The sequence below is a fragment of the Leucoraja erinacea genome, chromosome 16, assembly GCF_028641065.1.
Source record: "Leucoraja erinacea ecotype New England chromosome 16, Leri_hhj_1, whole genome shotgun sequence".
Classification (NCBI taxonomy): Eukaryota; Metazoa; Chordata; class Chondrichthyes; order Rajiformes; family Rajidae; genus Leucoraja; species Leucoraja erinaceus.
The window spans coordinates 6,775,682-6,801,028 of NC_073392.1; the positions used below are offsets into that span (position 1 = coordinate 6,775,682).

General features: G+C 45.2%; 1 protein-coding gene across 11 annotated transcripts in view; it reads right to left on the reverse strand.

Moving 5' to 3' along the window:
- Positions 1-2,272: 2,272 nt before the first annotated feature.
- magi1b (membrane associated guanylate kinase, WW and PDZ domain containing 1b) overlaps positions 2,273-25,347 on the reverse strand; it is a 346,431-nt gene continuing 323,356 nt past the window's right edge. For 7 of the 11 annotated variants that reach the window (XM_055647620.1, XM_055647626.1, XM_055647618.1 and 4 more), the window contains one exon: positions 2,273-4,592. In XM_055647620.1, coding sequence (XP_055503595.1) covers positions 3,823-4,592 — 770 coding nt within the window. In that variant the 3' untranslated portion in view covers positions 2,273-3,822. Of the gene's footprint in view, positions 4,593-23,892; positions 25,072-25,347 lie in introns of those variants that run through there. The other 4 variants (XM_055647627.1, XM_055647628.1, XM_055647623.1 and 1 more) reach the window with 2 other exon arrangements.

Sequence of the window (25,347 nt, forward strand, 5' to 3'; positions counted from 1 at the left end):
TTCCCGATGTTGGGGAAGTCCAGAACTAGGGGTCACAGTTTAAGGATAAGGGGGAAGTCTTTTAGGACCGAGATGAGAAAATCATTTTTTACACAGAGAGTGGTGAATCTGTGGAATTCTCTGCCACAGAAGGTAGTTGAGGCCAGTTCATTGGCTATATTTAAGAGGGAGCTAGATGTGGCCCTTGTGGCTAAAGGGATCAGGGGGTATGGAGAGAAGGCAGGGATGGGATACTGAGTTGGATGATCAGGCATGATCATATTGAATGGCGGTGCAGGCTCGAAGGGCCGAATGGCCTACTCCTGCACCTATTTTCTATGTTTCTATGCATTGAGATCAGATTTGATAAAATGCCATTTAAACATCCCATATCGTTCTGCACCATTGTCACGGTGATTCTAGGTGTCGCATTTCTTTCAGTTATCGTGTGGTCGTTTGACAAAGGAAAACCTTCGAACAATATGGATGGTTGGATTAAGAATCCATTTTACACTGGGGATATACCACGGTGAAGTAATTGTCACGGGCTGTATATTCACAAACTAAGACAAACTATTCAAAAGTCCTGAACTGGTTTATTTCTTCTCAAAGCTGGTTTGTGTTCAATCGGGCCACCGTTAATCCCTACCAAATTTGGTAACAATGTTCCCACACCGCCATCGGAAATGACCAACGTTGTGAAAGAGAGTTCAAACCATGATAACAGGGAACAATAGACATTAGGTGCAGGAGTAGGCCATTCGGCCCTTCGAGCCAGCACCACCATTCAAGGTGATCACGGCTGATCATCCCCAATCAGTACCCCGTTCCTGCCTCCTCCCCTCCCCTGATTCCGCTATCTTTAAGAGCCCTATCTAGCTCTCTCTTGAAAGCATCCAGAGAACCTGCCTCCACCGCCCTCTGAGGCAGAGAATTCCACAGACTCACCACTCTCTGTGAGAAAAAATGTTTCCTCATCTCCGTTCTAAATGGCTTACTCCTTAATCTTAAACTGTGGCCCCTGGTTCTGGACTCCCCCAACATTGGGAACATGTTTCCTGCCTCTAGTGTGTCCAAACCCTTAACAATCTTACAAACAGTTAGAGTCAGATCGGCTTCAGACCAGGAAGCCACGCGTGCAACACCAACTGAGATCAATGATGACAAGACCGCTGTGCAGAACTATAGGAGCCGGCGTCAGATCCGTATCGTGCAAGAAATGGTTTACAGCTTTAGTGAAAGCCACAGCTGATAGAAACCTGCAGCACATTCGCCACCGCCCGCACGCAAGTCAACAAATATTGAGCTTAAATAGGGTTGAAGACGGTTGCCAGGGTTACAGAGTTACAGAGTGATACAGAGTGGAAACAGGCCCTTCGGCCCATCTTGCCCACACCGACCATCATGTCCCAGCTACACTAGTCCCACCTACCTGCGCTTGGTCCATATCCCTCCAAACCTGTCCTATCCACGTACCTGTCTAACTGTTTCTTAAACGTTGGGATAGTCCGAGCCTCAACTACCTCTTCTGGCAGCTTGTTCCATACACCCACCACCCTTTGTGTGGAAAAAGTTACCCCTCAGATTCCTATTACATCTTTTCCCCTTCACCTCGATTAAACCTGTTTAAGAAGGAACTGCAAATGCTGGAAAAATCAAAGGTGGACAAAAATGCTGGAGACACTCATCAGGTGAGGCAGCATCTATGGAGAGAAGGAATAGGCGACGTTTCGGGTCTGAAAGTCTGAAGAAGGGTCTGAAAACATAGAAAATAGGTACAGGAGGAGGCCATTCGCCCCTTCGAGCCAGCACTGCCCATTCTTTGTGGTCATGGTTGATCATCCCCAATCAATAACCCATGCCTGCCTTCTCCCCATATCCCTTGATTCCACTAGCCCCTAGAGCTCTATCTAACTCTCAGTAACAGCTCTACTCTCAATAACACCTCTATCTAACTCTCATGAAGAAGGGTCTCGACCTGAAACGTCGCCTATTCCTTCTCTCCATAGATGCTGCCTCACCCGCTGAGTTTCTCCAGTACTTTTGTCTCCCTTTAATTAATCCTGCGTATTTTAAAAGATCCCAATTTTCTGTGGCAACTTCAACCCTTCAACTGTTTAATGATAGGACAGCAAATCGGAGGTGTACATAGTCCAATAACATAGACTGCGGCAACAGGGAACATGCACAGAGCTTCAAAAAGTTAGTTTTGGGCACCTTACAAAAATATCGCTTGGGAGATGATTGAATGGTAGATAACAGAACAAACTCATCATTGGACTCACTAACACTAAACTGTTGAATTTGCATGGAAAAACTTTATTTGATAAGAAAAATAGCATTCACAGACTTCTTTTGTAGCTACATATACATCGTGGTCTTTCTTGGGTGGAAGCTACATGGATATATTAATAATACTACCTGCTGCACCTTACTACACTTATGCTATGTATATTGCCACACGGGTCAAGCTATGAACAATGTCGTATTTATATATGCATAGTAGGTTATATTTAAAAAAAGACTTGTCCATTTACTGCTTTCAATCTACACAGCAGAACATCAGGTCGAAAGCACATTTGCAAGAAAGAACACAGATCGCATACTTTATAATACACAGGCAAGATCACCATTGAGAAATAGGATTCCCAAACAAACAAAAACTTAATAATTACTGATATAGTATTCCTTTTGAAAAGAGTTTTATATACCTGAATCATTAAAATATGTCCCATACATCAGTTTGTTCCATTTCTGAAATATAAACATGATCACATTCCTCACATTTAGTTTTGCCATTAGGTTTTTTTTTTTTAAACTCTTTTTACAGGAAAGGCATAATTTTGCAACAGGCTCTATTAATTACAATTTAAACTTTGTACATATGATGGTTAATCATACAATTCTGTACAGGAGCATGGCAAATATCAGTGACAGAGCTTGTTTGTTGTGTTGGTTGATGGGAATGTGAACAATACAGACGTACACACTGGAGCACAGAATGCAGTTTACTTTAGTGGTTCGACTATAATGAAGAGTATCTTTCATGGCTCAGTGAGGCAGCTTCTTCCTGCATTCTCCCTCAGTACCACAGCAGACCTTACATTCTTCCTTCAAAGCAATGGTGCAGAGAAATCTATCGAATAAACCTACGGTACAAGTTGCTTGTTTGAACGCACCGCCTGTTGACAGACGATGCTCAAGTCTGCATAATCTTTTAAATTATTTCTTTTTTTTTTTTTCCGAATGGTGAAAGCATATCCATCCCTCGATATCAGCGTTGTGGATCATATTCCTCCCAGCTTAGACATTCGCTCTTCCGACTGTGCTATCTGCACGGCAGTTTAAACAATGCCATACCCACCAGTTTTCTTTCAGATGCCTTAGAACGCTTTTTGCAAACTCATTGCGTGATAAATAGAAAAATATTCAGTATTAAAACAGCAAACTGTTTCGACAAAGTGCAATAATTTTGTGCTAATGTCGTCTGGTTTCGTTACAACGTTGGAGACACCCCTTAAACTAACAAAATATCTGGCAAGTTATCTAAAATCAATAATACAGTTAAGGCTTACATTGGACGTGTAATTCCAATACTCTTCTCCTTTGAGCAAACCTAGCATGTGTTGGGTCAGGCACATTTCCCTGTTAACTTTTTCCTGACGTATATACAGTTATTTTTGTTTGGGTTCCACTTTATTCTTTTTTTCACATCAGTAGGCCTCTGTTTTTTTTTTGTTTCCTTTCGAGCCGATGATCTTTCATCACCTTTGGGATAGTTTGAGAGAACCCACGTGGTCCTTTCGGGCGCGAACCCGACGTGTCCAGTGCATAATTCTTGATTCAGATACTAAGATCAGTGCTGTACTCCCTAAACGGTTTCCTTCTTGGCTGTGGAGACTGCCTAGGGCCTCTGGAAGAGTCACTTTTCTCCGCGCCGTGCTCGTCTCTGCGCTTGGACCTCTCCTCAGCTTTGCTCCGCCTCTCGGGCGACCTGTCCCTCTTCGGGTCGAGGGACTTGTGCCTCCTGCGCTCCGGCGAGCGTTCCCTCCGTCTCTCAGCCCCAGCATCTTTCTTCCAGTGTGCAGATCGCTCCCTCGTCCTCTCCGACGGCTTCTCGTTTCTCCGGCCCGGTGAATTGTCCCTCCCCCGGTCAGGTTGGTCCTCCCACCTCCTGTCCGGTGACCTCTTCCTCCTGTCAATGGATGGTTCCGTGCGTCTGCCAAGCGATCGTCCATTCTGTTCCAGGCTGTGGTCTGTCATCCTCGTTACATCCCTACCGCTGTCGGGTGGTCTTTGGTGGTACCCATTCTCTGCTCTTCTTTCCTTCCTCTCGGGTGATCTGTCCCTTCTCCTTCCAGGTACGTTCTCTTTTCTTTTGGAAGTGTCGTTCCAGGTCTTGTTGTGGTGTTCATGGGTTGGTCTGCTGTGTTCCCTCCTGCCTGTTGGTTGCTCTCGGTCATTAACCCTTCTTTCCATGTGCTGTGATGATTTGTGAAGTTCTGGTGGGTAACTGGATTCCAGTAATGGATGAGGTCGCCTTTCTGTTAAGTGTTTCACTTCCGGTACATTTTGTGAGCCTGTTGTGGAACTGCCCCTGTCGTTGTTTGGGTCTGAAAATAAAAAAGAAAGATAACTTGATTTGACTATTGATCCATCAAATTTCATTTTCAGTTTCCAATCTAGTTACGAGGCCGGCACGGTGGCGCAGCGGTAGAATTGCTGCCTTACAGTGTGTACAGCGCCACAGACACGGGTTCGATCCTGGCTACAGGTGCTTGTCTGTACGGAGTTTCTACATTCTCTGAGATCTATTGCAACATTATGCAACAAAATCTATGGGTTTTCTCTGAGATCTTTGGTTTCCTCCCACACTTATACGATAGTTTTTTATCTCCGGAGGGAATTTGATTTTATCTGGAAGAAGTTGTCAAGCTGGGAAGGGTGCAGAGAAAATTTACGAGGATGTTGACAGGAATAGAGGGCCGGAGCTACAGGGAGGGGTGGAGTAGGCTGGGGCTCTATTGCTTGGAGCATAGGAGGATGAGGGGTGATCTTATTGAGGTGTATGAGATCATGGGAGGATTAGATCGGGTAGATGCACAGAGTCTCTTGCCCAGAGTAGATGAATCGAGGAGCAGAGGACGTAGGTTTAAGGTGAAGGGGAAAATATTTATTAGGAATCTGAGGGGGAACGTTTTAACACAGACGGTGGTGGAGGTATGGAACAAGCTGCCAGAGGAGGTAGTTGAGGCTGGGATTATATCAACAGGTTTCAACAACTAGGGTGGAGGAAGGGTGCAATGAGGAGGGGAGGGGAGGGGAGTGTTAGTGAACGTAATTTAAAATGAGGCAATTTGACGCTCATGCCCATGTCCCTGGCGCTGTAGGGCAGCAACACTGTCCCTCACTAGGTGTTGATCCTTCAATTTGTGTTGGGCCTCACTCTGGCAATGGAGGAGGCCCAGGACGGAAAGGTCAGTGTGGGAATGGGAGTTGAAATGGATGGCAACTAGGAGATGGTGTATCCCAGGCAACCGTCTCGCTGAACACTTGCGCTCGATCTGCCTGGGAAACACCATCTCCTAGTTGCTTGTAATAGATCATTTTATAAATAACTTTTCGTTTTTTATGCACACACTGAGCTCCACTTTGCACAACATGGATCACGGATTGATATATATCGACTTCAGCCACAAATCACATGATGTAAATGTGCTGGCATTGAATATAATCAAGTTTTTCACTACTTATTTAAAACAGCCCATATATTTTAAGTAGCAAAGAATTAAAAATTAGAAAAGGCATGTCGCAAAATATACCTCAAGACCAATATGTCTTCATATTATGGCCTCCAAAGGCAATAATATATTATACTAGACCGGGTGCGGACCCGTTGGGTGTGTCCCCCAAGGCTGTATTCCACCACTCACCCATAGCCCCCAATTGCGCAGGCGCGGCTGACTGGTTCCCGTTATGACGCCAGAGATCCCCGTTGCGAGGACGAGTCGCAGCCCGGCCACTCCCTCTTCTCCCCTCTCCCATCATGCAAAAGGCACGGAAGCGTGAAAACGCACACCTCCAGATACGGCAACATTTTTTCTTCCCATCTTCTTCTTCTTGCATATGGCGTGCACAGCCTAATAGTTGTTCTATTTGATCTTATTTGATTGTGCACACCGGGTTGATTGCATTCGTCGAAACAGGGCAGACCTCGTAAAGGTTGCAATCTCCCACCCCCTTCTTCCCGGCTGTTATCAGGCAACTGAACCATCCTGCCACAACCAGAGAGCGGTCCTGAACTACCATCTACCTCTTTGGTGACCCTCGGACTATCTTTGATCGGACTTGCTGCCTTTACCTTGCACTGAACGTTATTCCCTTTATCATGTATCTGTCCACTGCAAATGGATCGATTGTAATCATGCATTGGTTGGCAAAAGTGCTGGAGAAACTCAGCGGGTGCAGCAGCATCTATGGAGCGAAGGAAACCTTCGCTCCTTAGATGCTGCTGCACCCGCTGAGTTTCTCCAGCACTTTTGTCTACCTTCATAGAAGTTTCTTATAGAAACTTACAAAGTTCTTAAGGGGTTGGACAGGCAAGATGCAGGAAGATTGCTCCCGATGTTGGGGAAGTCCAGGACAAGGGGTCACAGCTTAAGGATAAGGGGGAAATCCTTTAAAACTGAGATGAGAAGAACTTTTTTCACACAGAGAGTGGTGAATCTTCGATTTTCCACCATCTGCAGTTCCTTCGTAAACACTGTAATCATGCATTGTCTTTCAGCTGACTAGAACTGCACGCAACTAAAGCTTTTCACTGTACCTCGGTACACGTGACAATAAACTAAACTGAAAAAAAGGAATTTCACCGTGTTATGCCACATGTGATAATATTATTCATTCGTTCAGCTTCCAGTAATTAGTAAAAGGCCAAATTAATTGATCACTCCAAGATTAGACTTTCAAAGCATCAGACAAATACTTCACAATTCCGCTGCAAATATCCTCTCCCCTTCATCAACGCCTATTTTTACAGAAAGAGTTCAATAAAATCAAGTGCATTGTTTTTTACTGCAGTATCATAGTAAATTAACACAGCTCTATGAATAGCCGTTCGACATGGCAGTAATATAAAACTACAAGTTAGCCTGCAAAAGATCCAATTAGTAAAACAAACTAGAGCACCATCAAAATCACATTCTGAAATTAAACTCTCCCATCTGTTGTCTAAACATTGGGCTCAATCGATGCTCACAAACCACTTAAGCTTCAATCTCATAATGGACATGTCTAAACTGTTTGAATAGGTCACTGCCATGTAAGCACTGCCTATTGGGCCCATCTGTAAGAATGACAGGGAACAATTGAAAATCTCCTTCCGAGTTCTGGATTTTAATTTTTACGCCGGTCTCTGGCAACATGGAATGGAATCCGCTGGTGTTCTATTGTATTCTTGTATTGTATTCAAATTTATTGTCATTGTCTCAATTTGAGACAACAAAATGAATTTCCCTTACAGGCAGTATCATAAAAAATAAAAAATAAATCATAAAAAAAATGTTCCTCTTCCAATGAGGGCATTGATTGTCATTGATCAATAATCTGCTTGATATAAATGCAGGACACGGAATGTCTATTTAATGCATACAATTATATACATAGACAATAGGTGCAGGAATAGGCCATTCAGCCCTTCGAGCCAGCACCGCCATTCAATGTGATCATGGCTGATCATCCAGAATCAGTACCCCGTTCCTGCTTTCTTCCCATATCCCTTGATTCCATTAGCCCTAAGATCTTTATCTACCTTTAACTTAAAAAAATACAAATGGGTGACATGAATTATGTTTAGTTGAGTTTAGTTTCGAGATACAGCACGGAAACAGGCCCTTCTGCCCACCGAGTCCGCACTGACCAGCGATCCCTGCACATTAACACTATCCTACACACACTAGGGACAATTTACACTTACACCAAGCCAATTAACCTACACACCTGCACATCTTTGGAGTGTGGGAGGAAACCGAAGATCTCGGAGAAAACCCACTGGGGGAACGTACAAACTCCGTACAGACAGCACCCGTGGTCGGGATCGAACCTGGGTCACTGGGGCTGCAAGGCAGCAACTCTACCGCTGCGCCAACATGCCGCAGTGATAAAGAATGGGCCTGCAGCTGGCTTTGCCCCCAGTCCAACCTCTCTTTACCACCTTTCTCTCCCCTACTCCATCTGACTGACGAAGGGTCCCGTCCTGAAACCTCACAGATGCCCATTCCCTCACAGATGCTGCCAGGCCCGCTGAGTTCCTCCACAAATTTGTTTTTTTACTCAAGATTTCCGCATCTGCAGCACCTTGTGTCTCCAAGCTTTACCTTTATGCCTGAATACAGACTCCCAAAACAGGCACTGTACTCCAAGACACTTCACGAAGGACAAGTTAAGGATGTTCTCAATGTTAATCTCTCATCAATTTGCAAGAATTTATGGCCCTTGCCCACTCAAAATGGAGAAAGAGCATCCAGGATTTATTGCCAACCTTCAGCGTCCTTGCTGGGAGCACAAGGAGGCCTCGGTGAAAGGGTGGAAGACGCTGACAGCATCCCTAACTACCCATCCATTCACTCTATCGAGCAGCAACCGTTCCACCACCAGGTCCCACATTGGCGCCATCAGCCTCACAACCCATAGAATTATGGGCCGGAGCCCGCGTCTGGGGCCTGGGTCAGCGCCCGGAGACGTCCAGAGAGGACCCGGCGGCGTTAGTGGAGAGGTCGGCGTGGCGGTCAACGATGGCACCGAGCGTCGGACGAGGACGGACACGTGGAAGTGAGGACGCCGCTGCCGGGGGAAGGAACAAATCAGGACCCGGTGTGGTGTGGAGCCCCATGGGGGGGGGGGGGGGGGGGAAGAGCAATGGACAATGGAGGACCCGGTGTGGAGGGAGGGGGAGGGGAGGGGGGGGGGGGGGGGGGGGGGGGGGGGGGGAGAACAAAGGGGGATCTGGAGCGGGGTTTGTAACTATGTAAGCGGCCTTTATGTGGTGACTCTTTGCATACCGCGGGTATGCAATCAAAGAAATTATTCAATTAGAGTGGAGGCAGCGCATGGCCAGCACTGATGGGCCATCTGAGAAGAAGTGGAGGTGCCTGTCCTATGGAGATCTGCTGGAGTTGATTTTCCAGTAGGTGCCATCCTGGTCAACACATGATCTGTCAGCTGTCACAAGACCTGACCATAAAATGGCTGGAGAAACATTTGGGCAGCTGGTCAACTGAGTGTGGGTGTTGAACCATGATCACATTGAATGGCTTGTCCTGGCTCGGATGGGCCGAATGGCCTACTCCTGCACCTATTGTCTATTGTCAAATCATGGTACCTGTTCAATTACGGTCGAAACTCACAAGCTTTCTGTGTCCATTAAGTAATTAAATTATTGTTCCGTTGACAATACAGATGGCAACTAAACAACCTCGACACTGGAAATACTTTTAAACAAATGAAAACACAATTCAAAAGTTCATAAGTTCTAGGAGCAGAATAAAGGCCATGCAGCCCATCAAGTCTACTCCGCCATTCAATCATGGCTGATCTATCTCTCCCTCTCAACCCCATTCTCCTGCCTTCTCACCATAACCCCTGACACCTGTACTAATCCAGAATTTATCTCTGCCTTAAAAAAATAGTAGAAACATAGAAAATAGGTGCAGGTGTAGGCCATTCGGCCCTTCAAGCCATTCAATATGATCATCCAAAATAAGTACCCGGTTCCTGCTTTCTCCCCATGTCCCTTGATTCCCTTAGCCCAAAGAGCTCTATCTAACTCTCTCTTAAATGCATCCAGTGAATTGGCCTCCATTGCATTGGCCTCCATTGCCCTCTGTAGCAGAGAATTCCACAAATTCACAATCTTGGTGAAAAGGTTTGTTCCTCATCTCAGTCCTAAATGGCCTACCCCTTATTCTTAAACTGTGACCCCTGGGTTCTGGACTCCCCCCAATGTGGGGAACATTTTTCCTGCATGTAGCCTGTCCGATCAACTTAAGAATTTTATATGTTTCTTTAAGATCCCCACTCATCCTTCTAAATTCCAGTGAATACAAGCCCAGCCAACCCATTCTTCAGTACCTGATACAGAGCACTGCACTCTTGTGCTGTGCGGTAATACATATCACCTCACAGAACGGAGAAGGCATTAGTGTGGTGTGAGTCTAATAGATAAGCATACCAGAGGAGGGCCCTGTTTGAATTAGAAAGTCACAAAGGAACCATATTTCTGTCAGATAATTATCACTATCATTTTGCTCTTGACTGCAATGACTTACAATGCAGTGGCAGGAACAGGCCAGGAATTCTGTACACGTTTTCAAATATATTAGTTCTCTCTTTAACGCTGCACAATAGACCTTCGAGGTACCTTTAATCGGACTTTATTGTGAGCTATCTTGCTCTAAACATTGTTCCCTTGATCCTGTATCTGTGCAATGTGGACGGCTCGATTGTAATCATGTATTAGCATTTTGCAGACTGGATAGCATGCGACAACATGGCTTTCACTGGCACAATAATAAACTGAATACATACAGTCAGAGAGAGATACAGCGTGGAAACAGGCCCTTCGGCCCAACTTGGCCGCACCGCCCAACATGGCCCATCCACACTAGTCCCACCTGCCCACTGAGACGAGGAAACACTTTTTCTCACAGAGAGTGGTGAGTCTGTGGAATTCTCTGCCTCAGAGGGCGGTGGAGGCCGGTTCTCTGGATGCTTTCAAGAGAGAGCTAGATAGGGCTCTTAAAAATAACGGAGTCAGGGGATGTGGGGAGAGGGCAGGAACGGGGTACTGATTGGGGATGATCAGCCATGATCACATTGAATGGCGGTGCTGGCTCGACGGGCCGAATGGCCTACTCCTGCACCTATTGTCTATTGTCTATTGTCTATTGCCCGCGTTTGGTCCATATCCCTCTAAACCTACCCTACCCTATCCATGTACCTGTGTTTAAGAAGGAACTGCAGATGCTGGAAAAATCGAAGGTAGACAAAAATGCTGGAGAAACTCAGCGGGTGAGGCAGCATCTATGGAGCGAAGGAAATAGGCAACGTTTCGGGGCGAAGCCCGAAACGTTGCCTATTTCCTTCGCTCCATAGATGCTGCCTCGCCCACTGAGTTTCTCCAGCATTTTTTGTCTACTATCCATGTACTGGGCTAATTGTCTCTAAAAACGTTATGGTATTCCCTGCCTCAACTACCTCCTCAGGCAGCTCGTTCCATACACCCACCACCCTCGTGTGTAAACGTTACCCCTTCAGATTCCTATTAAATCTTTTCCAATTCACCTCCAACCCATGTCCTCTGGTCCTCGATTCCCCAATTCGCTATTCTGCGCGACTACCAAGGACAAGAACAAAGGACATTTATTGTCACATACACCATTTCTGGTGTAGTGACATTTGAGTTGCCATTTGCAGCTCACCAATAAAATTAAGACGCCACATTAAAGAAGAATTTAACATAAAACATAAAACCATCTACCCGATCCAGTCACGATTTTACACAACCCTCATGATTTTAGACACCTCTAATAAGATCACTCCTCATCCTCCAAAATATTAATAAACTGATTCATATTCCACGCCAATCCAGTCATGTACAGCTCATCTTTATACGCACAGCGTAGATGCAGAGAAGCAGGAAATGCCGCTGTTCTGAAGTTAAGGGAGAGGATAATTGTTTGGCAGAGGCTGCACGGGAACTGACTAAAAATATCAACATGAATCCAACCTCAATTCCTTGGAGGAAATTTAGAAATTGGCATTGGAAATTGATTAAGCAAGACAGACATGGTGGGATTTTCACATTGGCAGCCGACGCAGTGGGCCTTGCGCTATACATGCATCACTGATATAGACTCACTGCGGCTAAATTGATTATTCTGGTAGTTATCATGATTTGATTTATTAATTGGTTCATACACTTTGTAGCTTCCAGTTAAAGATTGGTTGGAGAGCTAAATATTATTTATTTCCATTAAAGTCACGAATTCAAACATTGGGTTCTCCGTGTGTGATGTACTTAAAATATTACAAGATAAACTTCTGAGTGTAATTCAGAAATGTCTTCACGGGGGAAGTTTAGGACGGAACTGCAGGTGGAAGATAGACACAAAATGCTGGAGTGACACAGCGGGACAGGCAGCATCTCTGGAGAGAAGGAATGGGTGACGTTTCGGGATGAGACCCTTTTTCAGACTGGAGAGAGAGAGGGAGACTAGAGATATGGAAGAACGAAGTGTGAAAACATTCAAAGAGTTCAAAAGGAAAGTGTAGAATGGATCATTGTTTGCTGAGGGGAAGGTGACAACTAGGCATACAATCAGTAACGTTTAATGAAGAGGACAGTGCAACTAGTCGGAGAACCAGGGTGGGAGAGGGACGGAGCGAGAGTGAAAGCAAGGGGTTACTTGAAGGTGGAGAAGTCAATGTTCATACCGCAGGGGGTGTAAGCTACCCAAGCAAAATATGAGGTGCTGTTCCTCCAATTTGCACTGGGCCTCACTCTGGCAATGGGGGAGACCCAGAGCAGAAAGGTCAGTGTGGGAATGGGAGGGGGGGTTAAAGTGTTTAGCAACTGGGAGATCAGGTAGGCCGAGGCGGACTGAGCGGAGGGGTTCAGCGAAACGATCGCCGAGCCTGCGCTTGGTCTCGCCAATATACAGGAGTCCACACCTGGAACAGCGGATACAGTAGATGAGGTTGGAGGAGGTGCAGGTGAACCTCTGCCTCACCTGAAAGGACTGTGGTAATGTTTCGTATGAATAATGCCAAATAACGCAGAGATAACCTGCGTCATCCATAGAAGCATAGACAATAGGTGCAGGAGTAGGCCATTCGGCCCTTCGAGCTAGCACCGCCATTCAATATGATCATGATTGATCATCCAAAATTAGTACCCCGTTCCTGCTTTTTCCCCATATCCCTTGATTCCTTTAGCCCTAAGAGCAAAATAGAACTCTCTCTTGAAAACTGGAATCCAGTGAATTGGCCTCCGTAATGGCTGATTCGTTCAGAGAGGTATTATCCATCAGCTCAGTAAAGCGTTTAAGAAGGAACTGCAGATGTTGGAAAATCGAAGGTAGACAAAAGTGCTGGAGAAACTCAGCGGGTGCAGCAGCATCTATGGAGCGAAGGAAGTAGGCAACGTTTCGGGCCTCAGGAGCATCAGTCTGAAGAAGGGTTTCGGTCCGAAACATTGCCTATTTGCGGCTGCACCCGCTGAGTTTCTCCAGCAATTTTGTCTCGCTTAGTAAAGTGAGTTGACGTCAGCACAAACATCTTGGCTGGTATACCAGTGCAATGGTATTCTGCAATTCTACTCTGCTGCCTCGTGGATGAGACTTTAAACCTGGCCCTGGGATAAACAGCATGAATGAGCCTCTTGGTCTATGGCTGTCTTGCTGGATGGGGGACTTAAAGCCGCTGACATCACTATCTTCAAGAGCGGGGGAGTTATTCACCCTGAGTCCACATCATTGGGAGCAGATCATCTTTGCTGGCTGTATGGTCCTTAATTGAGCCAAATGGGCTCCTACATTACCTGGATTACACATGTGATTTGCAAGTACATTGTCGGCTATACGATACCCTAAGATGGTATAGAATGCTCCAGAAATAGCAAAAGCTGTCTGACGAAGGGTCTCGACCCGAAACGTCACCCGTTCCTTCTCTCCAGAGATGCAGCCTGTCCCGCTGAGTTACTCCAGCGTTTTGTGTCTATCTTCGCTTTAAACAACCAGCTGCTGCTGTTCCTTCCTACACTATACAAAAGGCCTATTCTTCCGGCTCAGGACTGCCATCACTGTGGATGTGGTTTTGCTTCTCATCCCCTTCCACTGGGGAGAAACAGAAAGATGAGAGTGGGGAGAAGGCAGGAGGAAGGGGTTAGGAGGGAGAGATAGACCAGCCACGATTGAATGGCGGGGTAGACTCGATGGGCCGAATGGCTCCATTTTGCTCCTGTAACTTATGACCTTATGTTGCTGACGCACAAGCTTTAGACACTCTCTAGCTCTGCTGCGATGTATGTTTCCACTTGTTCATGGTCTAACTGAACACATTTTAGTAACCGATCGTGAAACAGAGAGAAAGACGGGTGCTCTGGTTTCCTCCCACACTCCAAGGAGCACGTGTGTGAGATAAATTACCCTGCATCTTAAACTCCAAAGGCAATTTGTCCCAAGTGTGCAGGATAGTGCTAGTGTACGGGATGGTCGCTGGCCTGCGCAGACTCGGTGGGCCGAAGGGCCTGTTTCCGTGCTGTATCTCTAAGAGTCCAAAGAGAAAGGAAAGCCTGGTGGGGAGATGGAAGGAGCAATATTGAATGCTAACACTGCAGCTGACAATAGATTTAGTCCCCATGTAAAGGGATGACATGAACGCAGCAAAGCTGCTGGAAAAAGGTTCATAAAAGAGGACTTTGTCGAACATATGATCGATACTGTGCAGGGTTGGGCAAATTAGCCTATTATTTGGTTTAGTTTAGTTTGGAGATAGAGCATGGGAACAGGCCCTTCAGCCCATCGAGTCCGCACCGACCAGCGATCACCCGTAAACGAGTTCAATCCTGCACTCCACGGACAATTTTACAGAAGCCAATTAACCTATAAACCTGTGGGAGTGTGGGAGGAAACCGGAGCACCTGCAGAAAACCCACGCAGGTCACGGGGAGAACGTGTGAGTTCCACACAGGCTGCACCCGAGGTCAGGATCGAACCGGGACCTCTGGTGCTGCGAGGCAGCCACTCTACCCCTGTGCTGCCCCTAACATTACAGAACATGGGACAGTACATGACAGGAACAGGCCATTCAGCCCACAATGTCTGTGCTGAACACGATGCCAAGATCAACTCTTATCTGTCTGCATATGATCCATATCCCACATTTTCCTGCATATCCAAGTGCCTATCCAAACAAAATCCTAAATGCCACTAATGGACTTGCCTCCACCACTACCACCCACAGCAGCACATACCAGGTACTAATAAAACTCTGTGTAAAAAAAATTGCCCTGTACATCTCCTTTAGACTTTGTCTCCCCACCTTAAAGCAATGCCCCTGTTTTATCGATGTTTCAACTCACTCTGTACCTAACTCACTTTCATTTATGAAAGGAAAATGCCGTGTTAGCCTTCTCATGGTGGAACTGACCATTCATTGTTAGCATCTCCATAATCGGGCCTCTGTTACTGTAAACAAATGTGGGTCCCCATAACCAAGGAAGGATGATGCTGGCTCTGGAGCGGGTCCAGGGGACGTGTACAAGAATGATCCCAGGAATGAGTGGGTTAGCATATGATGAGCGTTTGACGGCCCTGGGCCTCTACTCGCTGGAGTTTGGAAGGTTGAGGGGGGGACTTCATTGAAACTTACAGAATAATGAAAGGCATAGATAGAGTGGATGTGGAGAGGGTTTCCACTGGTGGGAGAGTCCAGGATCAGAGGTCGCAGCCTCAGAATTAAAGGGTGCTCTTTTAGAATGGAGGCGAGGAGGAACTTCTTTAGTCAGAGGGTCGTTAATCTGTGGAACCCATTGCCACAGAGGGCTGTGGAGGCCAAGTCAGTGGATATTTTTAAAGCAGAGAAATTGATTAGAACGGGTGTCAAGGGTTATGGGGAGTAGGCAGGATATTGGGATTAAGAGGCAGAGATCAGCCATGATTGAATGGCGGATTGGACTTGATGGGCTGAATGGCCTAATTCTACTATCAAGTGAACTTGTGAACAGGAGAACCATTTTGCCAGCCATTTCCACGATCTTCCATGGAAGATGCAGTGTGGAAACATCTACCATCAATGCAAATATTCCCCAACACATTGCAACAACAATTCCACCTGGGTTATTTAGTCCTCTCTTCTTGAGTCCTCATTACACTCTATCATTTCTCATTGAAAAAACACAAAGCGCTGGAGTAACTCAGTGGGTCTGGCAGCATCTGTGGAGAACATGGAGGACATTTTTCAAACCTCATCCAAAAGCGTCCTCCAGAAATGCTTCCTGAGCCGCTGAGTTACTCCAGCACTCTGTGCGCGCTTTTTTTCAGTAAACCAGCATCTGCAGTTCCTCGTGTCATCGTCTTCCAGTGACTTATTTGGGTTTGTATAATTATATCGGCCACTAATAATAAATGGAATCATTTAGGCTTGACTTGGATTCAATGCATGGCCACGGGAAATCAGATTATGCTCATAAAGTAATAATTAGTTTTTATCCAATGTACTTGCATTTGAGCAGAGGGATATGGACCAAACGTGGGCAGGTGGGACTAGCGTCGATGGGGCATGTTGGTCGGCATGGGAATGTGGGGCCGAAGGGTCTGTGTCTGTGCTGTATTGACTCTATGAAGAGTACATCAAGAGAAGGGTGGGAGCAGAGGGTCAGGTTGATTTTTTATTGTGTGCAGAGTAACTGCTGGGAATTGTACTCACCTCGAAACAATTGGTTTAAGTGAAGTCAGTGCAACTGAATGTAGCACATCCAGAGTCTACTGCTACTGTACTGTTAGTTTAGTTTAGTTTAGTTTAGAGATACAGGGCGGAAACAGGCCCTTCGGCCCATCGAGTCCGCGCCGACCACGATCCACGCACACTAACACTATCCTACACACACTAGGGACAATTTAAATTTATACCAAGGCAATTAACCTGCAAACCTGTACGTCTTTGGAGTGTTGGAGGAAACCGGAGCACCCGGAGAAAACCCACGCGGTCATGCAGAGAACGTGCAAACTCCGTACAGACAGCACCCGTAGTCAGGATCGAACCGGAGTTTCTGGCGCGGTAAGGCAGAAACTCCACCGCTGTACTGCCGTGCCACCCCTTGCTTGGATAAAGGTGTATCATTAATACCCAATATTCATCGTGATTAAAGTATGCTTTCAAGGTATTAGTTGATATATAGACAACAAAATGTCAGACTGAGCAACTAAATAGTTAGTGTAGGAAGGAACTGCAGATGTTTGTTTAAACTGAAGATAGACATAAAAAGCTGGAGTAACTCAGCGGGTCAGGCATTTCGGGTCAAGGGCTTTCTTCATACTAGTTAGAATAAAGATGGCTGGCCTGTCCCTTGCTATGATCTCACGCAATCGCAAGAGGAAGAGTCTTCTCAGGACTTCACTAATACAGATCCCGTCTTTATTTTTTTGTGTAACGCACCACAATTTTAAGCTCAGATTGATATTTGAAACAAGTTAAATGTAACCCACTGGAACAGGCGCTGAGTGGACAGAGGAATTAAATATTCATTTAAAAAAGTCGGGCAAAGCAAATGGAATCAAACCGATTGAGTGGGCAAATGCCAAATCATAAGATCATGTGACAGGAGCAGAATTAGGCCATTCGGCCCATCTGGTCTACTCCGCCATTCAATCATGGCTGATCTATCTCTCCCTCCTAACTAGATTCTCCTGCTTCCTCCCCATAACCCCCAACACCCGTACTAATCAAGAATCTATCTATCTCTGCCTTAAAAATATCCACTGACTTGGCCTCCACAGCCGTCTGTGGCAAAGAATTCCACAGATTCACCATCCTCTGACTAAAGAAATTCCTCCTCATCTCCTCCCTAAAATAACGTCCTTTAATTCTGAGGCTGCGGCCTTTGGTTCTAGATTCTCCCACAAGTGGAAACATCCTCTCCAAGTCCACTCTGTCCAAGCCTTTCACTACTCAATGAGGTCCCCGCTCATTCTTCTAAACTTTAACATACTTTAACGTTGTTCCATTCTGTTAGAACAAGGGAAGCGTTGAGGCCTATAATCATTTGGCCCTTGTATTTTATCAGATGGTCCATTTAACCAAAGGGATGTGGCATTTAAAATAGAACAAGGTATTAATTTATGCTCTATCCATTGCCAGCCTGGGTAATATTTTAGCCGTTGGGCTACATTTATTGAACAATTGACTGTGGGCTGTGTGATCTATAGCTCTCATGCCGAGCAGAAAGGTTGTGTCGTGAAAAGCTGGAGTAACTCTGCGGGTCTCGACACAAAACGTCACCTATTCCTTTTCTCCAGAGGTGCTGCCTGTCCCGCTGAGTTACTCCAGCACTTTGCGGCTATCTTTGGTTTAAACCAGCATCTACACAAGGTTCCGTCTTTGAGGGTACACAAAGACGCTGGAGAAACTCAGCGGGTGCAGCAGTATCTATGGAGCGAAGGAAATAGGCAACGTTTCAGGACGAAACCCTTCTTCCGTCTGAAGAAGGGTTTCGGCCCGAAAAAGTTGCCTATTTCCTTCGCTCCATAGATGCTGCTGCACCCGCTGAGTTTCTCCAGCTTTTTTGTGAACCTTCGATTTTCCAGCATCTGCAGTTCCTTCTTAAACATTCAGTCTTTGAGTCTTTGTCTAAGAATCGGGCAAATGTGGAGCACTCCACCAATTGTTGTCATGCTACTGCCACAAATCTGAAGTCAGATAGCATTATCACAGCTCCAATGGTTCACGGGTTCAATCCTGACTATGGGTGCTGTTTATATGTTTCTATAAGGTTCCCCTCTCATCCTTCTAAATTCCAGCAAATTTAAGCCCAGTCAATCCATTCTTTATCTTAAGGAGGTGAAACATGGAATGGCTGATATAAGTGGGTACAAGATAATTACATGGAACTATCATCCATTAACGAGGTGAAGATTCCATGTTGCGGACTGGAAATGGCAGAAGAATCTAATGGAGGCCAAAAAGGTGAACAGGGAGACATTTTGAAGAGTTAGTTCTCGTGATTTTGAAGAGAGCTTCTCCAGGTCCATAAGAATCAGGTAGTTGGGCTAGAACGGGGATATGAGTGAAACAGGATGGAAAGTTGTAAAATTTGTGAATGAAAAGAGGGCAAAGAATTGAAAGGCTGTTTATAAAATTGGAAGTAGCGTTTACATGGATGTAAATTTAAAGGACGAGGCATGGACGGTTCATTCAGAATGACAATTGAGGCTCTATCTACTGCAGAACCGGTTTTCTTTTTACAAAGAGGAACTTTTAGTCCTGAATACACCGTTTCTTTACCTGGGTCCTAAAACTGTCAGCATCTGAATTCTCCTCAACATGTGGCATTCACAGTGTGTGCGGAATGGACTGTATTAAAAGTCCAAGAACCAAACTCAGCAATTTGAGTTTTGAAACTCTGATCATTTGCTTTGGTTTTGCCGACAATCGGTCATCTTCAGATGCTTTATTGTGCTAAATATTTTGAAACTTACAGAATAGCGAAAGGCATAAATAGAGTGGATGAGGAAAGGATGTTTCCACTGGAGGGACCAGAGGTCATAGCCTCAGAATTAAAGGGCGCTCTTTTAGAAAGGAGGTGAGGAGGAACTTCCTTAGTCAGAGGGTAGTTAAATCTGTGGAACTCATTTCCACAGAGCGCTGTGAAGGCTAAGTCGGTGGATATTTTTAAGGCAGAGATAGACTAATTTTTGATTAGAACGGGTGTGAAGGGTTATGGGGAGAAGGCAGGAGAATGGGGTTGAGAGGGAAAGATAGATCAGCCATGATTGAATGGCAGAGTAGACTTTTTTGTTGGGTTGAATGGCCAAATTCTGCTCCTATGATTTATGAACATGAGCTTTTGAGTATTCCCATAAAAAATAATCTGGGACCAGAGGGAATAGCAAAGACAATCCCAATGACATCCATAAAACAGACCATTAAATCCATTCTCAATCAGACTTAGGAATCTATAGGCTATCATGGAATGATGGGTTAACTACCCCAATCCTTGTTGCAGTGTTTGGATCATCTTCTTGAGTCTTGCGATACACTGATTTAAGATGGGAACAACTACATCCAAAGTCTTTTCAATCTGCTCCTCTCTGTACCAGAATGCAGTTTAGCCAACAAACAGGATGTGCTTTTTGAGGCCTTGCCACGTTGCAAGATTACAAATGTCCTTTGTAGGCATTCCCTAGAGCCATTCAGCATAGAATCAGGCCCTTTGGCCCAAATTGTCCACTTCAACCAACATGTCCCATCTACACCTGCCCCATGTCTCTCTAAACCTACCTACCCATCAACCTGTCCAAATGTTTAAGTATTGCGAGAGTACCCGCTTCAACTACTTCCTCCAGCAGCTTGTTCCATACACCCACCATCATTTGTGTAAAGAAGTTACCCCTCAGGTTCCCTTTAAATCTTTCCACCCTCACCTTAAACCTATGCCCTCTGGTTCTCGATTCCTCGAAACGACTCTGTACATTCACCCGATCTATTCCTCTCAGATCGAAAGCAAACTCAATGCTCTCATTTATTTCAAGAGGGCTTGTACGGGAAAAACGGGATGTAAGGCTGAGGCTCTGTAGGGCTCATTTAGAATATTGTGAGCAATTTTGGGCACCATATCTGAGGAAGGATGTGCTGGCTCTGGAGAGAGTCCAGAGGTTGTTTACAAGAATGATCCCAGGAATGAGTGGGTTAACCTATGATGAGTGTTTGTTGGCACTGGGCCTGGACTCGCTGGAGTTTAGAAGAATGAGGGGGGGGGGACCTCATTGAAACGTACAAAACGGTGAAAGGCCTGGATAGAGTGGATGTTGAGAGGATGTTCCCACTAAGATCTCTAGGACTAGAGGTCATAGCCTCAGTATTAAAGGGCGTTCTTTTATGAAGAAGATGAGGAGAAATTTCTTTAGTCAGAGGGTGGTGAATCTGTGGAATTCTTTGCCGCAGAATGCTGTGGAGGCCAAGACAGTGGGTATTTTTAAGGGAGAAATAGATAGATTCTTGATTTGTACGGGTGTCAGAAGTTATGGGGAGAAGGCAGGAGAATGGGGCTAGGAGGGAGAGATAGATCAGCCGTGATTGAATGGCAGAGTGGACTTGATGGGCCGAATGGCCTCATTCTACTCCTATCACGTATGACCTCAAGACCTGGGGTGGAAGATTGCAACCTTCACGTGGTCCGCCCTGTTTCGACTAATGCAATCAACTCGACGTGCACAAACGGAAGATCAAATAGAACAAGTTGTCCAACAACTTTAGGCTGTGCAAGACCTGAAGACCTCATTACCTTGTACACTTCTATAAGATCACCCCTCATCCTCCTGTGCTCCAAGGTATAAAGTTCTTGGGACAGTTAATTCAAGTGACAACTCGGCATTCCTGGTTTCCAACAAGCTTCAGGCCATCTCCTGGTCTTCTAGTCTTCGATTGTATTTGAAAGGCTTTTACATTCTAACACAATGACTACAAAGTTAACCATATCACGTTGGTTGCACCCTTTTCTTATCAACTGGACTTCTTGATTAGTACGGGTGTCAGGGGTTATGGGGAGAAGGCAGGAGAATGGGGTTAGGAGGGAGAGATAGATCAGCCATGATTGAATGGCGGAGTAGACTTGATGGGCCGAATGGCATAATTCTGCTCCTATCACTTATTAATTCACATGGTCTCTGAATGGATGTACTTTATCCTCAATCAATAAAAACTGGAATCACTGATGTAGAAACATTCTTGTGATCCATTATTTCCCACCTGTACTGTACATGCAGAATCCAATCACAACTGCATCACTCTTTAATTTTTCTTCTATTCATTATTTTATTCACTCATCTATTGACTCTATCTACACCTCACGCTGCCCCGGCAAGGCCAGCAGCAGCATCATCAAGGAAGAGTCACACCCTGGCCTCTCCCTCCTCTCCCCTCTCCTATCAGGTAAAAGGTACAGAAGTGTGAAAACAAACGCACACCTCCAGATTCAGGGACAGTTTCTTCCCAGCTGTTATCAGGCAACTGAACCATCCTATTAACAACTAGAGAGCGGCCCTGAACTACTATCTACCTCATTGGCGACCCTCGGACTATCCTTGATTGGACTTTGCTGGCTATAACTTGCACTAAACGTTATTCCCTTTATCGTGTATCTGTACACTGTAAATGGTTCCATTGGAATCATGTATTGACTTTCCGATGGCTGGTTAGCATGCAACAAAAGCTTGTCACTGTACCTCGGTATATGTGGCAATAAACAAAACTAACTAAGTAACGATAGACACACAAAGCTGGAGTAACTCAGCGGGACTGGCAGCATCTCTAGAGAGAAGGAATGGGTGACGTTTCAGGTTGAGACCCTTCTTCAGACACTAATTAACTAGCTAACATCCATCCAATCTTACCATCCCAGCTCCCAATGTTAATTTGGATACCATGATAGATGGCCTCTTTCTTCCCCTTTTTGCAGGGTACATACCTTTACAGTCACTAGGTGCAACTGAGATCTAATTACGAGTAAGATGCTGCAACAATCTCAAATGTGTCCAACTGAAGCACAGAAGTGTGCCCTCGAAAGTATTAGCATATAGTGCCTAGGCTAGGTAAGGTTCATAGTGTTTAAGAAGAAACTGCAGATGCTGGAAAATCGAAGGTGCACAAAAATTCACCTTGCCTATTTCCTTCGCTCCATAGATGCTGCTGCACCCGCTGAGTTTCTCCAGCATTTTTGTGTACCTAAGGTTCATAGTGTGTAGTGATAAATGACTAAAAAGGGTATTCAGGAGTACAAAGTTTAGAAGGATGAGGGGGAATCCTCATAGAAACACTAAATAGTGAACGGCCTGGATGGAGTGGATGTAGAGAGGATGTTTTCACTAGTGGGAAAGTCTAGGACCAGAGGACCAGAGGTCAAAGCCTCAGAATTGAAGGACGTTCCTTTAGGCAGGAGATGAGGAGGAATTTCTTTAGTCATAGATGGTGAATCTGTGGAATTCATTGCCACAGAAGGCTGTGGAGGCCAAGCCAGTGGGTATATTTAAGGCAGAGATAGACAGATTCTTGATTAGTACTGGTGTCAAGGGTTTATGGGGAGAAGGCAGGAGAATGGGGTGAGGAGAGAGATAGACAGATCGGCCACCATTGAATGGCAGAGTAGACTTGATGGGCCGAATGGCCTAATTCTGTTCCAAACACTTATGAATCGCCACTGTGAAGTACGCACATTTTTGGTGTTTAACAACGAAGCAGAAACTGGAAAATATGACAAGAATTTTAAACGCAAAAGCTTTTGAACTCGCATCTATCAACGTTTGAAGCTAGCAGTCATCGGGATGTAGCTGTATGCCATGGAGTTGAAAAGAGTGTTCTTGTAGAATTAACTGTATTTAGTTCAGTTTAGTTTAGAGATACAGCGCGGAAACAGGCCCTTCGGCCCACCGGGTCCGTTCAGACCAGTGATCTCCGCACGTTAACACTGTCCTACACCCACTGGGGACATTTTTTACATTTACCAAGCCAATTAACCTACAAACCTGTAAGTCTTTGGAGTGTGGGAGGAAACCGAAGATCTCGGACAAAACCCACGCAGGTCACGGGGAGAACGTACAAACTCCGTACAGACAGCACCCCTAGTCGGGATCAAACCCGGGTCTCCGGCGCTGCATTGGCTGTAAGGCAGCAACTCTACCGCTACGCCACAGTGACCGCCAGGATCTCCGCTCCTATCACATATGAACATAAACATATCTCTTTCATTGAAGATTTGATACGGTGTTTGTGTAAGTGAATAGCATGGGTTATGATCAAGGCCACACAGAGGGCGAGGGCTTCAGGAACTTGCATCAGGTGAACTGCAACACAAATTAATGAAGTTAAAAAATTTTAGCCCAACGGCTGGCAATTCAATATTATCAGCGCCAAAACACAACGCAACCACAAATTCTATCACGTTTTTTGCAATGCACCGTGACAAATCGAGCGTGATAGTGTGTGTAATAATGGCAAAGAGTCACAAATTTCAGTTTGCAAATCTCAATCTTAAAAATCTTTTGCAGAGGTTTGCAAACATCTACAAAAGATATTTCAGATCAAGATTTGCAAACTGAAATTTGTGACTCTTTGCCATTATTACATTATTTGCACCTCTGCAAATCTTGAAGGCATTGGACAGGGCTCCCCGTGTAACAAATCACACAATGTATCAAGTACTTGCAAAGCGATTTCTCACTATTCTCTCCGAATTGTGGGAACGACAGGCGATTTTACGCTATTGATCTTTTGGTGAAACTTTCAATTCTGACGAGCGTGCGTAATGAACATCACCAGAATGAGGATCAAATTTGCTCACGTTTCCTATTCATTAATTTCGAAAAGCGAAGGGCACAAAAGCTGGCATGGCCATTAACAGCTGACTTATCTGATATTGCCCGTTAAATTCGCCATCAACAGCATTGAAAGTTCCAGTTCCAAAGCATTATCGAGTAGTCTGAATTATGGATGAGTTCTTAAGTTTCCATAAGGAAGCAAAATTTGAAATTGAAAAGACATTATAAATGACAAGTTTCTTTTTTCATCCAGTATTTCATTTCAGGTCTTAGCCTTAATAAAATTAAGTCTCTGGGGCGACTGCTTCTGGTGTCAATGAAAACTAGGTAGCGTTAATTTCTACAAAAAAAAGGAGTAACTCAACGGGTCAGGTGGTATCGCTGGAGAACATGGACAGGTGACGTTTGGGGTCGGGTCACTTCTTCAGACTGATAGGCGACGTTTCAAGTCAGAAGAAGGGTCTGAAGAAGGGTGCCGACCAGTAACGTCCTTGTCCTCCAGAAATGCTGCCTCATCCGCTGAGTTACTCCAGCACTTCGTGTCCTTCTGTGCATCAACCAGCATCTGCAGTTCTTTGCTTCAGCACCAATATACTGTACACACATGGATGCAATGGCTTTGGATGGATCAGGTGGACATACCAATTTCGAATGAGATACTGGATCGCAACAAAGCAGCAGAACTACCACATAACAGCCATGATAGCATGAGGGGAATCCCTGGCAAAGAGCCTGCACCCCAAAGATGTAGGCACATGAGTTCTGCCAGCAGCATCAGTGGGCGAAACCCTCATTGACGAACGCAAGCACACTCATTGATATGTGTCAAGGGGGGGGGAATACAGATGGAACATTGCATGAGCCTTTACAAGCAAGGCAGCGAGATGTGAGCAGCAAATATTGATTGAACTACCAACCGTGTTTTGATTAGGGCCCATTAGGTAGAAGCAAGAGTCCTCATGCTTGTCGCTTCTCATGCATGAGGAGAGATTAGGAGGCACCATCGCTGAGGGCAGGGGCGAAGAGACCAGCACCCATGACAGACGAGAGAGAGAGAGAGAGAGAAAAAGAGCAGAAGATAGATTTAGATTCCCTATTAGTAAGCAGCAACAGAATTGATCAGTCTGTTGATCATGGAAAGATGTTTATTATAGTTCCAGTCAGATTGTCCAGGCAAAAAAAAAAACAATTAGACTGCAAAAGCAGAACCAAGACACAGCAAAAATAGCACCAGAAAGCACTAATGGGAATTTCACCATTTTTTTATCACAATACAGTGAGT